This window comes from Podarcis melisellensis (genome assembly GCF_964234715.1).
Source record: "Podarcis melisellensis genome assembly, chromosome: 8".
NCBI classification, from domain to species: Eukaryota; Metazoa; Chordata; class Lepidosauria; order Squamata; family Lacertidae; genus Podarcis; species Podarcis melisellensis.
In genome coordinates this window covers 57,864,498-57,881,416 of record NC_138540.1, presented here as the reverse complement: position 1 = coordinate 57,881,416, position 16,919 = coordinate 57,864,498, and the positions used below count along the sequence as shown (strand labels likewise).

Genomic DNA, 16,919 nt, shown 5'->3' with positions numbered 1-16,919 from the left:
AAAATAAACTCTTTAAGCATCTGATTTTCAGCTGTGCTTGTCCCTGCTCCGCACTGACCATTCCCAGCCCAGACACATTTACTCTGCTCTCACTCTCCACCCCTCCCACATCACCAGTGCTGTGTCTCTGGGGGAAAGCATGCGGCTACTGGACAGAGGCTGTGACCCTGGGAAGCCAACCCCAACCTGACCTCCCCCCACCCTTCCCACCAGCCTGTTACTGTTTTCCAAGATTGAGTCAAGGTGGGGGGTGGGAGGAGGTTTGTGGGAACCAAGCAGAGGGCTCCCAACAAGGAAGGTCAGTAAGAGCCTTCAAGTAGCATGGGCACAAAAAGCTCTTCTTCCAACGCAGGGAAGGTCTGGTGCAGAGGAGAACCAGCCTTTTTCATGAAAAGACTAGACATTCTTCATGTTGGCAGGTCTGTGTGTGTGTGGATGGGGACAGAGAGAAAGTTAAAGGAAGTTATACTACCAAAATATGCTTGGAACATGGCCAAGAGTCTCTCAGACTCCCCCACCCTCTCATACCTCCCATCTGGCTCCTTCCTGTGCATTAGGGGGCTTAGAGAGAGAGAGGCATTGGCAAAGCATCTCAACCAAAGGAGGTTCCACCAGGGGCAGGGGAACGCTAGCCTTCCCGCCTGCTTCCCCCATTTTCCTTGTTACCCAGGTAAAATTAGGCAGAGGACCAGAGGTGAGACCACAAGGCAAGTTGTGGAAAACTGGAATGATGTTTATGAAAGATAAGGCACATTTTTACATAAAAGTTTACCGGCCTGTTAAAAACCAAGGTTGTCCTGTATACAACATGGGTCTGTGCAAAGTTGAAAAGGTCCCCCTCTGGGGTACATGGGCACCAGGCACAAAGCACCACAGGACCAGTGGGAGGGTTGCTAATCCTCCCCTTTTTCCATCCGGGGAAAGAGCCATAAAGGCTGCTTGATAATACTGTACTTAGCCAAACCGCACCCTGTTTGTGGGATGAGAGGAGTCAGGCAGCAAAGGAAGTGCTGGGGTCATCCCCAATCTGCCTCCCTGCAGGATGCGCCCCAGTTGTGCATCAACCTGGCTGAAGGTGGGATGAGATGAAGTGCTGCACCCTGAGAATTCACTGGGAGTTTCCTGGTAGTGTGGAAAAATACTGAAGTTGGTACTTACCTGTTCCCTATGCAACTCCTTGAAATAATAAGCACCATTTGGGAGGGGTAGGAGAAAAACAGGCCTCCAACACAACCATGAAAAAAGGGAGATACAGAACTTTGTCACGGTTTATCTGTCTCCCTTGGTATGTGGTTGTGTGTAAGCACAGGTGGGTTGAAGGTCCTTGCAGTCTATTCCCTCCAACCCATCCCTTTAGAGGTACCTGGACAGATGCAATAAGACACCACCACCCCTGCTGCCACCACAATCCTCCCCAAGAGCACCATATTCCTTTTTTGCCTACTAAATCAGTTAAGCACAATGCAAGCCAGAGTCCTGCATGCAAGTACTGACTTTGGTCTGTTCAGTCTGGTGAACTGCAACCCCCGTACCTTTCTGTTACTGCAGTGGGCACTGCTACACCACTTTCCGTGTTCCCTACACACGTCCATTGTGAAAATCAGGAATAGTCCTCACACGTAAACAAAAGAACTGGCATTAGTTCTGTGTGCTGCTCCTTTACTTTGCCTGCATTGCCTTCCATCTCAAGTTCCCAGGAGGAAAAGGAGCAGAGTCCTTGAATTTGCTGTCCAACAGTTTAACTAACTCATCTTGGTCCTTCTTGCCATTTTATCACTGTCACTTGATCCTCTCTCACCCCTGTGCGAAACTGCTGCCTCTTATCTGGCATCAGGGCAGGTCTCGCAATGTTTGAGATACTGGCTGGGTGAAGTGATTAACCATAAATCCCTTGGGGTGAGACAAGGGGGTTCAAGAGTTCAGTAGCAGTCCACCCTGCCCGGGTGAGGAATGTGACCATGGCCAACCATGGGTCAATAGTAATGGACTCTGCCAATGGTGCCAGTGCCTGTGCCCAGGATGTCAGGCTGCCCATTGCGCCAGATCTCCCGGAGGATGCGTTCCCGCTCCTCCAGCCGCTGGGCACGCTCCAGCTCTTCCGCCGAGGCAAAGACGTTGACGGTGAGGGTCCCATCAGGGGTGGAGTGGGCCTCCAGCGGCAGCTCCGTCATAGCCAAGGGGGGCTCAGAAGCAGCTTGGTCAATGGTGTCTTCTTCCTCCTCATCGTCATCATCCTCCTCATCCTCATCTTCACTGAAGTCACGTAGGCTTTTTCGGGGCTTGCGGGGGATGGCTTGAGGCTGCCATGAGATGTGGATGACCAGCAGGCAGAGGGTCAAAACAAGGCCAAAGCAGACCCCCAGCACGAAATAAAGGCCAAAACTCTCAGGGTGATCTAGATGAGAGAGACATGGAGGAGAGGGTCAGATAGGCTAGGAAGACCACCGAGGAGATCGGCTTTTGAGATTCAAATGGTAGTGAATGGGACAGAAATGGTTAAGAGCTGGGGCTCCCACATACTCTGTAGACATTAGGCGGTAAGAAACTGAGTTGATTTGCCATTTCTTTGTGGATGCTGGAATTTTAGTAGCCAAACACTGAAAGACACCAGAGATTTAAACTATTGTGCAGCTGGACGTGAAGGGCTGTTCAGTACTAAATGCTTAAAACTTAGATAAATACTATGGTGGAGGGAAAGTAGTATGATGTATATAGAAAATATAGGGATACAGTTTCTTCTGTGTGAAACAAAGAAATGGCCTTTGAATAGCTGGGATGTAATGAGTGAATACGGAAGTGGGCACCGGAAGAAGGCAATTAATTTGACATGGTAGTCTTTCGCTGAGGTTTCTTAAATGGTTACCAGAGTATTATTTATTTATTTCACATTCTAAATGCTCAGTTTCAGGTGTTTGTGAATTGCACATCAAGGGATGGATAGCCTTCATCCTCAATGACACAGCGGTATATGAATTAGTTTATGAATGAATGAATGAATGAATGAATGAATGAATGAATTAAAGAGCACAGTGTTGAATGCCTCCCACTGTTTTCCATTATGAAGTCAAGGAGGTATCCTAAATCACACTGCACTGTATGGAGCAATATAACTTTTATAATGAAGTTGACCAAGAGGGTTCCTGAACTTGAAATGCAGTGGACTAGTTTGGCTTCTGAGAGAAGAAATCCAAAGGCTGGTGACTAAATTGGCCGGTCAGTTCATAAATGCAGTTAAACCAGACTCCATTCTGGGGATGGGAAGGAAGGAGGTTGGCCTGCCATTTTGAAACATATATGTCTGCCCCTGCCCCCATTTCCTGACCCACCTCGGATGTGTGCATAGGCTGCCATGCTGTTGCTCAGCAGCTCCATCTCCCGCTTGTGGGTCTCCATGGTGGCTCCTCAGTGGCACCTGGGAGGACAGGGAGGAGGGGTCGTTATTTGCATATTAAAGGTAAAGGTAAAGGTACCCCTGCCCGTACGGGCCAGTCTTGACAGACTCTGGGGTTGTGCGCCCATCTCACTTAAGAGGCCAGGGGCCAGCGCTGTCCGCAGACACTTCCGGGTCACATGGCCAGCGTGACATCGCTGCTCTGGCGAGCCAGAGCTGCACACGGAAACGCCGTTTACCTTCCCGCTGGTAAGCGGTCCCTATTTATCTACTTGCACCCGGAGGTGCTTTCGAACTGCTAGGTTGGCAGGCGCTGGGACCGAGCAGCGGGAGCGCACCCCGCAGCAGCGATTCGAACCGCCGACCTTTCGATCGGCAAGTCCTAGGCGCTGAGGCTTTAACCCACAGCGCCACCTGTGTCCCTGCCATATTACTCCTGCCCAATTCCTTAGAATTAGGAGACATGGTTCGTTCAGACATCGTTCAGACAGGAGGCACCTGGACTGGAAAGAGGACTAAATGACAGAGGGTGTCCATGAAGAACTGCAAAGGACATCAGGCTAAGGGCCTTCAGAAGGAACACAGAGGACCTTCTATCAATATCCCTGCTGAGGAGCAAGGACAGAATTGTTTGTGGTCTGAGATAGGACAGTGTCACCAATGGTCTTCAGAATCGTATTCACAAACATTGGCATCTCAAGATAGCATTCTATGTTTAGAGAGCAAACCTTTAATCACAAAAGAACAAGGAACTTAAAGGACTGGTTGGCCCACAGCGACTCTAATGTAAAATCCACCACAGTCCATTATCTTGGGAATATCTAAGCTCTCTGGCCACCATCCCTGCAGACACTGCATTCACTGTAATCATACAAGTAAATTTTACATGTTCACAAATCCAACAGTTTATACCAGCCAACATTTCTCCATGTGCAGTAGCATTTATGTAGTATATGCCACTTGGTGTGCATGCAGGAAACTGTATGTGGGTCAAACACAAAGACCACTACAAATGAGCACCTCAGTAACATGTGGGATAAAAACAAGGTACACCGCCCCCACTGTGAATCATTTCTTAGAACCAGGTCACATAAAGCTGAATGCACGCAAGTTAAATGCAGGTGGGTTGCAGGTCTACTAAGATGCCTCAACAAAGGAATTTCTCTCAAATGGGTCAGGCTTTTAATAAATTGATTGTGGCACTCCTGAGAACTCCTCTCTCTCTCTCTCTCTCTCTCTCTCTCTCTTTTTTTTTAAAGATATTTATTGGAGTTTTTAGAAAGAAAAAAAATACAATGATAATAAACAATGTTGTTTTGTTTTAACAAAATTTCATAACATCCTTGAACTTCCTCACGTCTCCCGCTCCCACTTGCATCATTAATAAATTTTTGTCAAGCAAATTATCATATTATTTCCAAATTTGTAATCGCTTATTTAAATACAATAAAATAATTCTCCTACAAATTTGTTTCTCTTAATCTCTCTTATCATCAAATTCTAAACTATTTTAATGATGGCCAATTATTTATAACCAAGCATCCTTCTTAACATTCCACTAAATCACAATATTTCTGTAAATAAGTCTTGAACTTCTTCCAATCTTCTTCAATCCTTTCTTCTCCCAGGTCTCGGATTCTGCCAGTCATCTCCGCCAGTTGCATATAGTCCATCAGTTGCATCTGCCATTCTTCCAGTGTGGGTAGATCTTGGGTGAGAACTCCTCTCTCTCGGTTTTGCTCACACTGTGGGGTGCATAGCCCCAGAACTTTTAAGCTTAAAGGGCAAACAGCTGAGATAGTTTTAAATTGCCAAATAAAAGAAACCTTGGGGACTTGACTGTGCCAAACAACTGCCCCCCCCCCGTTAATTAGCAAAACAGCTGCCTTGCTTTCCTCAGGCCCCCAGGCCAGTCATGGGGTTGCTGGACAGGACAGCCTCTCAGGCTACAAAGTCCTGTGACAGTCATCCCTCCCAGGGGGCCTCTTCTGACATGCGTCACACACCACACCCCGGGCAAGCTTGGATGGAGGCATCTGTCAGTGACTCTGCAAGCTGAAAAGAGGGGCGCCAAAGGATACAAAGAATTTCCTGTGGCATTTAATCCTCTCAATGACCCAGGCCTTTGAGTTTCATGCCCAAACAGGGTTTGAACCCAAGTTTCTCCATACCAAAACCCAATGCATTATTCACACTGCCTTGTCATCCCCCGAAGGCCCAATGTTTAATTTACGGTTGTGCATGACCCTGGGAACAGAGTCCCAGCAAATGTTTCCTCTCTTCCCCCATCCCTTAAGCCCCCCACCCCAGGGCACTTCCTGCCACTGTCACAGGAAAAGATGCATCCTCAGTGGTGGGAAGATGGCTTGTTGTTTGGAGACCGGATGTTGCCTCTTCCTCTGCCCCCACCCAGCAACAGCCGCACTCAGGAGTCTTCCAGGTCAAGGCTATTTCTGGCAGGTTGAAAGGATGTTGCAAAGGGTCCAGAGGAGACACACCAGGGTGGACAGAACAAGGGCTGGGGAAGAAGCTGATAGTCATAGAATTGTAGATGCTGCAAGGAACCCTGAGTATAATCTAGTCCAGTGTTTCCCAACCCTGTTTCTCCAGATGTTTTCAGACTACAATCCACAGCATCCCTGACCACCGGTCTTGCTAGCTAGGGATGATGAGAGTTGTAGTCCAAAAACAGCTGAAGCTCCAAGGTTGGGGAACACTGATCTAGTCCAACCCCTTGCAATGCAGGAATATGTGGCTGTCCCATAGGGGGATCAAACCTGCAATCAGAGCGAAAAGGTCTTGGGGACAGAAGGACAGGTTGGGTCTGAGACTCTCAGGTTCAAACTAGATCTGAGTCAAAAGCTTTGAAGATTCTCAAGCTGCATGTGAACACAAATTTTCACCAATATTACTACCCACAGCACTGACTCCTCAAACAGGGCCTTGGGCAAATAATTATTCCTGGCCCCCACTTATTCTGCTGAATAATAGGTAGAATGCACCCCCCATTCAAGACAACATGCTGGATTGGATGCCCCCTTGAGCAAGGAGCAGCTCACAGCCCCCCATTTCCAGGAGCCATCCAGGCAGATGCCAGCATCATCTGCAAACAGAACTCTCCCCCCTCACCCCACAAGCTTTTCATGAGTCCAAGATTTCCTAAAGCTCTGAGCGACCCTTTGATGCAAGCCAGGCAGCTGGGCTGGGCAGCAGGCCAGAGAAGAAAGAGGGGGTTGTTTTTTTGGGGAAAATTACCTCCTCTTCTGAACATGCCAAGGATAAACCATACAAGGTTATGGGCCCCAAACATAACAACATAAGACCAGCCTGCAGGATCAGGCCCATGGCCCATCTAGTCCAGCATCCTGTTCTCACAGTGGCCAATCTGATGCCCTAAAGGGGAAACAGCAAGCAGGATTTTTTCTGTGGTTTCCAGCAACTGGTATTCAGAAGCATTGCTGCCTCTGACTAGTCGTGGCTAGTAGCTATCATGGTTGTTAGTCATCAATAGCCTTCTCCTCAGTGAATTTGTCTAAACCGCTTTTAGAGTCATCTAGCTTGGTGCCTGGGAAGTGGGTGGCACTGTGGTTTAAACCACAGAGCCTAGGGCTTGCCGATCAGAAGGTTGGCGGTTGGAATCCCTGCGATGGGGTGAGCTCCTGTTGCTCGGTCCCTGCTCCTGCCAACCTAGCAGTTCGAAAGCACGTCAAAGTGCAAGTAGATAAATAGGTACCGCTCCAGCGGGAAGGTAAACGCCGTTTCCGTGCATTGCTCTGGTTCGCCAGAAGCGGCTTCGTCATGCTGGCCACATGACCTGGAAGCTGTACGCTGGCTCCCTTGGCCAATAAAGCGAGATGAGTGCCGCAACCCCAGAGTCGGTTACGACTGGACCTAATGGTCAGGGATCTCTTTACCTTTACCTAGCTTGTTGACTACCACTGCCTTGTTGATCTGGGGTGTGAGTTTGGTCACTTCTGCTGGGAAGGAGAGCACCTCCTCCTGTTACCTCCCACTGTTCATCTCTACAAGGAATGCAGAGAAGGTCCTGCATCAGAGGTCTGTTCAGCTCCTACCAGGCTGTATTTCCACATAAGTCAGGGATAACAAGAAAGTTGTAAGGGAGGAAAAAAGGGGGTGTTGCTGCTAACTCAAAGTTAAGAATTGCCTCTTCTCATTTGTCTGTGATGTTGGAAAATACGCACACACCCCTCGACCGACCCCCATGGCAGTACAGCAGGGAAGGAATGGGAAAGGGAGTCTAAAAACCACTTGCAAAAATATTTGTAAAACTCGGAAATGAAAATGAGACATTTGGGCACAGAGGATAAAACCCTTAAAAAAAAGAAAAAACGCAGAAAAACAGACTTGTGCCATCGATCACTAACTGGAGTGCAACACATACATATTGGGGTGTGGGTAGGAAAGGGGTCCCCCCATGACCTGTTTTTCATCTTTTAGCTAATAAGCATAGAGATAAATGCTTCCATAATCTGATCAAAATAATTTGAGATAATGGAATAATTTTAAAAATAGAGATTTATGTTATGAAACCAATCTCACCAACAAAACCCAGCTTTGTCCTATTTTTTTTCAAATATCAAGCAGAGGAGAATAAAGAAAAAAGAAAGAAAAAGATTGCAGAGGAACCTTTTGTGAGTGGGGAAAGCAATTTAGAAGGTGCCTCAGATTCTCTCCCACCCCCACTGGTACTTTCTGGGGAACTCTCCTAAATGCCTTTTTTTGGGGGTGAATGAATTTCAAAGAGGGACCAGGCAGTTCCTCCTCCAGTTGAGCCTGAAATTAAAATGGAAACTGGCTTGGCTTGGTTGGAGTCTCTCCTGTGCTGACCAAATTGCCCAATGATGCCTGGCCTGTTACAGCAGGAAGCCAAGAGTGCAGGAATGCAGGGGAGGGAGGGAGGGGGCAGGGAGGGGGGGAACCAGCAGAAGCCAGACACAGATGCAGATTCAGGAACAGTCCTGGTGCTCAACGTTGTTTTAAGCGCATCTCCGGGAATGTGCTAGCTAATAACAAAGGCAAGAATAACCAAAAGCATGCACAGAGCGCATCCCTCACATTGAGGAAACATTGCCTGTTATTTGGGGGAGGGGTGGGGGAGAGCAAATCTAGAAAGTTAATTTTTCCATTTCAACCCTTGGGCTGTATACGGGTTCTATATAACATCAAATTTTTAAAAAGTGAAGCGGAGTTTGGGTGTGTTTTTTGGGGTGGGGGGAGACTTTGTGAATATGTTACGGTGAACTGCAGCTTTGGCTGAAGACATAATGTTAGTAGGGACTGGGAAAGGCTCCGTGAAATGGGATTTTCCACAGAGCGTTAAAGATGTGGAAACTGATCTCACCCAGTAACAACAGGATATTAAGATGTCACTGGGGGACTTGACTGGAGGTACAAGTTGTTGGCAAGACTCGGCTTAGAATTTAATAACAAATTCTGTCTCTGAGCATGGGCAGAGTGCTCGTGCATCCACAGCAAGCCCCCTCCCCCAATTTGGGATAAGAGAGGACCCTCCAAGGGCAGAGGTGATAGCTAGCCAGGTCTGCTTTGTAAAATTAAGAGCAGTTACCCCATCCATTGGTGAAAGTGAGCCATGAAGGTTCAGGAGCTACACCTGAGTAGGTTATTCATGCCACTACAGTAAAGGATTCGAGGAAGAGGCCAGAGATAGAACCAACAGGTCTGTCCCTAGAGGTGGACTCTCCTTCACTGGAAGTTTTAAAGCAGAGGTTGGATGGCCATCTGCCAGAGATTCTTTAGCTGTGATTCCCGCATTGCAAGGGGTTGGACTAGATGACTCTTGGAGTCCCTTCCAACTCTACAATTCTTTGATTCTAGGAATAAGCACGACTTCTTCTAAAGGAACAGTTGCCAGAGTAGAATCGGACTGGAATCCCAAGGCTTGTTCATCCACTATTTCCACTGAGAAGCTCCTTCCACAAAGCTCCTTCTATCAGCCCATCCTTCCCAAATGGCACAGGGACAGGATCCCCACTCAGGCATCACCCGAAAAGGATGAGATGCAACACCAAAAGAGGGGCAAAGAGGATGCAATTGAACAAAATTTGGATGCACTAATTCATGAAAGCTTCTGAGTATTTACTGTGCTTTCGATGGAAATACAGTACATCTCACCCTGGCAGGGAAGTTTGTGGGTCAGGCAACCTGTGGCCCTGTGCTTGGTCTGCTATCTAATGCATAGATGTGGATGGGCAACTTCCAGCTCTCCTTTCTGAAAAGTTTGCTATCTTCAAAGCAGATTTGAATGGGACCGTTACAAAGCGGTTCATGCAATTAGCAGCCACAGAATCCAGCTATCAGACCAACATTGAGAAAGGGCGCCAGGCTTACCGAGCGCAGGGTCTGTCCGAATTCAAGGCTGCTGCTCTGCCTCCATTGCAGTCCCTGTCAGAAGAAAGGAGCCTCTGAGAAGGAGGGGAGAAAGGGAGCCCCCTCCCCTCTGCTTGAGCGGGATCTTACAGAGCAGCAGCAGACTGGCCTCTGGACTGAGCGGCTAATGGAAACTGCCGCTCACTTCCGTGCAGCTGGAAGCGCACAAATGTCAGCACCGGCCTGGCTCCCTTTGGACAGTGAACCCGCCCCCTCCCCTGGAGCAGGAAGCCTGGGCTGGACACACGGACGGACACACACACACCCAGGGACACACAGAGGGAGGAGAAGAGAAGGCCTCCTGTTTCTCTACGTTCCGGGAGGAGCAGCCCCCGGGCAGCAGAGGGCCAGGCAGCAAGGAGGAGAGGCTTGCAAGGGCCAATGGACTGCAAAATCCTTTGCGAAAGGAGCTGTCCCTGTGCCCGCCCGCCTGCCGTGGTGGTCGAAGGGGCCCAGAGTCCACGGAAGGAAGTCAGGATCAAAAGAGGTCCACACAAAGGACCCTCTCTCTCTGCACCAGGGAGGCCTCCAAGGTTGGGCTTGGGTTGGCATCAAGACCCGCTGGGTGTGTTTGCACAGCCAGGGCAAGAGAAACACCCTCCTGCCAGCAGAGGCAGAAAACGGCTCCTTTGGGCCTCTCAGATTTGTCCCGGGCTTCATCAGCAGAGCTTGGTTTTAAAAAGGGGGGGTGCTGGATGGGCCCCCAAGGCTGCCTCCTTCTGGATGGGAAACTAGTCAGTAAGCTTAACTATACCGGAGCAGCAATTTCTTAGTTTGAGAGGGGAAAGTCTCTCTCTGCACATGGCACAGAGAAACTCTGTTCCTGTTTCTCCAAGCTAAGCGGTTCTTGGATTAAGCTCCCAAAACGGCACCCTGGCAGCATGCCTCCAATGGGAGGGGTGCTCATTAGATGTGGCATGTTAAGTTTAACTCAGCCCCACAGAAGAGAAAACAAGCAGTGACGCCAAGGCACTGGTCCCAGGAGGCCATGCTGGTTGGCACACCCCACAAGGGAGGGTTTTTTTGGTGCACGTCAAAATAGCCTCTCCTGCTGTTGCCAAGACTTCTCCCCCAAAATGTCAAAACCGCACACTTGCCACAAATGCAGCATCCAGTTCCAGCAGGTTTTGCAAACCCTGTTATCAAAAAGACAAACGCCAGGTGTCCTGTCTTAGGGAGAAACACTGCATTCAGACAACCAAACTTTCAGTGCAGGAACCCTTCCAAGAATGTGGGCGGCTGCCCACTCCCACCTCCCCAAATATATTAGAAATACTGGTCAGCCTGATAAGGAAAAGGATCCGGCCATCTGATCCAGAAATATAAAGTGACTGCTCCCCTCTGCCATTGGTTCAGATTTGGCACACATGTTTTCCTGGCACGCGAAAGTGCTCTCATACCTCTGGGCACTCCAGCCTTTAAGTCCCTCAGCCTTTTAGTCACTAACCTCAGAAATCCAGCAGTGGCAATGGGGCTAGGAAGGATCAGGCCTCCTCTAGCATCCTCTCTCTTTCTCCGCTTCACAACACTGAGCTCAAAAGCAGCTGTCCCGTCTCCTTGGCTGCAGCAAGTTTGGCAGCTGGAGTTTTCCTGGGACTGAGAGCGATGGCTGCTGAGTTTAGCCCAAGTGGGGCAGCGGACACAGGGGCAGCCAGATCCTGTTTTTCCCAGAAATATCCGGATGGATGGAGGATGAAGAGAAAAATCCAAAAAATGTGACACATCAGCAGAGATGAGTCAAGCCAGGCCAGCAATAGAAAACACAGACCCCCTTCGGTGGGGTGGGGGGGCTTCTGGCAAGGAGCAGGAGGAGGGATGCCAAGTATTCAGCCACAGGAAATGGGGGGTGCTGGGGCCCCTCTCTTGTTTGTTGTGGCGGTGGAGGGGGGCAGTCAAGTAGTGGAGCTGTTCCCCCAGCCAATTCAGTGGCTTCTCCCAATCTGTACTGATATGTCTGGCTGTATCTGTCCAACAAAGGGCTGGTTGGCTTATCTGTTGTGGGGGGGGGGGGTGGAGGGAGGGAGGGAGGCAAGTCAATGAAGTGGCCAGGCTTGAGTGAGAGTTGACACTTCACTACCACAAAGAGGGGTGATGGGGTTGAAGCTGCCAGCCTTCAGGGGACCTTGCCACAGGCACATTATGAGTCCAGACTAGGGCCACTAAAATAATGTGAAGTGGCCCTAGATTGACCCTTGCAACCTCTTCCACAATCTTCCCCTCCTCCCCTCAATGCAGCAGCTCAGTTCCTATAAGCTCCCACCATCCAGCGGGGCCCCCCTCCCATTCCCTGGTCTCCGCACAGCTCAAACATCTGGTTAATGATTAAAGCAAAGTCAAGAGGCTTGAAGTGCAGGGAGAGGGCAGTGGAGGGGGTGACTCAGGGTGCCAACTGTTCAGCTGCAAAGTGTAACTGTGCCTTTGTAACAGCACACTGGGCCGCAGACTTTAGCAGGTGAAAGGACAAATGGTCTCAGTGCTGTTGGAGGCACAAGAGCAAGGAAGTCCTGCATCTTCGTAGTCAGCTGGCACGCTGGAAAACTGGAGGAGGAAGCAGTTACAGGCGGAAAGAGAAACGGAGTCCTAAGACAAAGGGTGTGCTCTTGCAGTAAGGCCACTGGCTGACGGTCATCCTGGGGTGCCCTTGGCTCACTCTCTCATCTCTGCAATATTCTCAACTGGATCCTTAGGTTGAGACTGAGTCCCGACTGCTTAGGGGAGTCTGCAGCACTCTATATATGCATTATTGCAACTGCTGAAGAGCACCCAACTGGGGCAGCTAAGTCCATTTGGCCCCAGCCAGAGCCATGAACAAGAATGTTGCCTGGACTTTTCAGCAGCAATTCCTGGGCCTGCTGGGAATGTGCTAACAGGAATGGGCATTGCCATCATGCTCAAGTCCTCATTGCTGAGCCATGTGCTGACAAGATGGCAGGAGAAAGCTTTCGTGGCCCAAACCCAGGAAGCAACACTGAGCTTTGAAGAAGCCTAGTGCCCTGTGGACTTTATCTCATGTCTTTGACCCTAGCAGGCTTTAAAGGCAGGGCAAGGTGGAAGAAAGGGGTGGATTTGGACCTGGAGCCCCTTCTCAAGGCCTTCATCAGAGCCAGCTTCAGGTTTGCCTTGGGCAACAATGTCCTCTGATAGGCTTATCTGATTGCTGGACAGTGAAATCTATGTACTTTTTAAATTTCACACAGTACCCCAAAGCAACATTAGGCCATGGGCATTGTTGGGAAATTTAAAATAGACCCCATTGCTGTGCTCAGAGTGCTCCCCCACCCCATCAAAATTATAGGAGGTCCAGGGCAGGCATCAGCAGTGGACCATGCCAAGGTACTGCAATTCTGGAAGCTGCCCAAGGATGCTTGATGCTGACACAGAGTCTAGCATTCAGCGCTGGGACACATGGCATCAGCAGTCCCACTGTTGAGTCAGCAGTGCGATGGGGTGTCTACAAAGGCTAGTGAAATTCTAGGCTGCATCAGCACGATAGCATCCAGATCACAAGGGACGGTGCTGTTCCATTCTGCTGTGACCAGGCCTCATATGGAGAACAGTGTTAACTTCTGGGCACTGGAGCTTAAAAAGGCTATTGACACATTGGAATGTGTCCAGAGGTTGGGGTTGGGGTGGGCAAGCAAGCAAACTAACACGGGGAGGTGCAAGAGGACCCCTTTCTTCCTAGGTCTTTAGGTTGAAGCAGCTGAGTCTATTTAGCCTGAACAAGATACAATGACGACTACTTTCAAATATCTGAACGGCTGTCACAGAGATGGGGCAAATCTGTAGGACTCCTGAAACAACAGATTCAAATCACAGGAAAAAGTATTTTGCCTTATTAGAAAGAACTTCCTGATAACGTGAGGTATTTGGAACAGGCTGTTTCAGAAGGTGGTGGACTCTCCTTTGTTAGAGATTTTTAAGCAGAGGTTGGATGGGATGCTGAAGCAATGGGTGTCTTTGCACTGAACAGGGGTTTCAAATGGACGAGCTTCAAGGTCTCTTCCAACTCTCTGGTTCTGTGAAATAGCAATGGCATCATTGAACACATGCAGAGGGACATTGCTGAGTAACTACAGTCAACTGCTACACGTTTGAAAACAATGGCTCCCTAATTCAAAGAGTTAGAAGGGTTGCAGAAGTTAAGCAGGACCGGAGAGGAGGAAGCTTGTTCTCCGGCTGAATTCTAGCATCTGAGAGAACTCAAGTCTGTGCCCAAGACGCAAATTTGAGCATGCTTGCACTGAGCTAACAGGCCCAGATAGGTTCCTCTCCCTACATACAAGCAAACAAACACAGAATCGGGGTGGGGGGAGATTTCTCCGCTACCTTCCTTGTGAAACATGGTGGAGAACCTCAAGCTAAGTAGCTTCCAAGCCAGACACAGAAGCCATTCCTCTTTCTCCAGTGAGCAAAGAACTGGGTCGCCTGGATCCCTGGGAGGGAAGACACAGGGGATGGGGGTGGGGTGGGGGAAGGCTGCTCGCCATGGCATACTCACCAGGCACACGGAGAACAGGGACGCAGGAGCACCAGGGGTGCCAGGAGGGAAAAATGGAGCCCCTCTGCCACGGAAGGACCCCCCTGCTCCGTCCTCTAGCTTGGGAATGAAGAGAGTCAGAGAGGCAAAGATGGGGTCTGTTTTCCATTAACGCTGCTGAGCAACAGGAAGTGGTTGAGAGGGGGCTGGCGGGTCAGAGCTCCCCCCCTTCCACCCACACAGAGGGAGCGAGAGCAGGGATGGCTGGATTATTTTGATGGCTAACCTGCTTCAGGTAGAACAAGCAAGGGAAGGCAGGTGCCGTCCCTTAAACAAAAATGGCCACTGGAGTACACAACGACAATAATGCGTATTGAAATTCCATGTGGATGGGAGGGAAGGAGGATTAAATATTCCAGCTGGAATAGTTGGCATGTTAATTTATATAAAGATATGCAGATTTGAGGAGCCTGTTGGTTTAACCTTAAGAAATAGAATAGGCTGAGAGGTGGGAGAACAAGAGACACGATCCCTACCAGAACAGAACAACAAGTCCTTCATGGGCACAAACTGCAGCTCCCTTTGGCTACAAGGATCCAGATCTTGAAGGTTTAAATCCAGAGACTGCATGGCCTTCACACATTCCCATATCTCCTGCTCTGGTGTTCTTGGGCAGACCTGCAAACAGCCCCTGTGTATCCTGTGGAGTTTAAGGGTGGATCTGTGCCAGGGAATGACTTGAAATGGGGGACCCCTTTAGGCCAGCTGACTCTCTGTTATCAGGGGTGGAGAACCTCAAACCTGGGTCTGAATGTGGCTGGGAGTCTTTTGCAGGGCACACCCCTTCTCCCCAAGGCCACAGCCCTCATCTGCCTGGCTAGAACGTGTCCACGAGCTGTGTGATCATGCCTCCTGCTTGCTTGGACAGAGGGAGAGGCGTGGGTGTGTGGCTAGAATGCAGAAAGCAGGAGTCACCTCTGCTGCTCCGCCCACTCTTGCCTCTGGCTCCGCCCACCACTGGCAGGTGACTCCCAGAAGACATGCTATGGGCTGAAAATTCTCTCCTCTCATTCTTTCTGCTTCTCAGCTATTTGCAGGTCCTGCCCAAGTGTTGCAGAGACCCCCACCCATAAATTCAGTCCCCTCCCCTACCTCATTTATAAGCTGCTGCTCTCCCAACAAATTTAACCCAAATTACTAGATCTGGCCATTCCCTTCCCTTCTCACCAGTATCCTCCTCCTGCTGCTGCTGCTCTCTCTTTCTGAGGCTGTTTCCTCCACAAGACTCTTATGTGTTCAATCACGTGCAACTTCTACTTGGGTCGAGGGAGAAGAATTTGTAGGCATTAGTCCAGCCAGGGTTTAGAGGGTGCTCCTCAGTCCACTTCTATTACCTCAAAGGGCAGCTGTGCCAGCAGCACAGCCCATTTCTGTCCACCCAGTCCCACAGGGAAATGGGGCTGGAACTTAACCCTGCCTCCTTGCCTAGTTGCCTTGTCCCCCAAATCCAGGGGGCAGGAGAGTGGGGCTGGGCTTACTGAGCTGTGAGAGAAAAGCATGCACTCAGGGGGCGGACGGGTGGACACTGGCAGTGGGAAGCAATGGCAAGTGGCGAGGAAGGGGCAATGCCGCGTCCTCAAGGGCTACCCCCAACCTCTGAAGAGCTCTCCCCAGCCACCCTTTGTGGGCTGGCTTCATCTCAATCACCTTCACTCCTGTACAAAGGGATTTCCAATTATGCTAAAATAGGTCCCCAATTCCTCAGTTTGGCACAAAGTTGCACAAGCAGTTTGCCAACCCCAAAACAAGTTTGGGGCTGTTACGGAAGGGGGGGGGCATGTCTTCTTCACCTTCTTCTTCGCTACAATATTTCAATTTATTTCCAATTGTCAATGTCAAAAGGGACTAAAATCTATAAAATTCATAGAAAATCAGCGTGCCAGTTTGCTCAATTGCTCAATTACATCACACCTCCCCTGTCCAGCATAATCCCTCAAGCAAGGTGTCAAGACCCTAATCCTTTCAAATTGCTCTGATCAGCCTTTCCTCCAGACAATGTCAGGTGGCAGACTATGCATATTTGGGACCATTGTTTTCTCATCCCCAGGAAGTGTTTATCCGTGCATATCTCCAGCTCTGCATATTCCCCCTCCCTCCTCCATATGTTAATCTGTGTAACCCAACCTCCCTTTAATATATTCATGATGTAATCTGTGTAACCAAACCTCTCTTTAATGTATTCATGACGTGTTTTGCACTGTATTCTGGGACATGGAGGGAGTTTCAAAAACTCATGTCACCCCTTTCTCGCTGTTCAATCTCGCCTTGAACCTGTTGCGCAATAAACTTGGATCTTCTGCAGTTTGCTCCTGTCTCCGGCTGAGCTCATTTTCCTCCGCAGGGACCCACGGACTTAGTCCGATGAGCTGGGTGGCAGAGCAGCCTCGCACCCAGATTTTTGCCGTAACAGGGGCCAACCTGTTGGGTGCACAGCCCTCCATCTCTCATTGTTTTGGGGTGGGGGTGCAGAGACCCTCAGGGAAGCTGCTCAAATGCTCAAGGAAGATGGGAAGCCCCAATAGAAAAGCTCCTTTCTCCTTCCAGGTCTTGAACTGGGGAGTTGGGGGGAAAGCGCTGGCA

At 49.6% G+C, this 16,919-nt stretch overlaps 1 protein-coding gene across 4 annotated transcripts; it reads right to left on the bottom strand.

Moving 5' to 3' along the window:
• Positions 1-712: 712 nt before the first annotated feature.
• EVA1B (eva-1 homolog B) lies at positions 713-15,132 on the bottom strand. Of its 4 annotated transcripts, none has more exons than XM_081922829.1 (4): positions 14,301-15,130; positions 9,761-9,814; positions 3,327-3,412; positions 713-2,395 (listed from the first exon to the last, which is right to left on the bottom strand). In XM_081922829.1, exons 3-4 carry the CDS (start codon positions 3,391-3,393, stop codon positions 1,974-1,976), a joined length of 489 nt encoding a protein of 162 aa, XP_081778955.1. In that variant the 5' UTR covers positions 3,394-3,412; positions 9,761-9,814; positions 14,301-15,130; the 3' UTR covers positions 713-1,973. The 4 variants fall into 4 exon arrangements, with proteins under 4 accessions (XP_081778955.1, XP_081778956.1, XP_081778957.1 ...); XM_081922830.1 differs by lacking the exon at positions 14,301-15,130 and adding an exon at positions 11,247-11,776; XM_081922831.1 differs by lacking the exon at positions 9,761-9,814 and having other exon boundaries at positions 14,301-15,132.
• Positions 15,133-16,919: the final 1,787 nt, after the last annotated feature.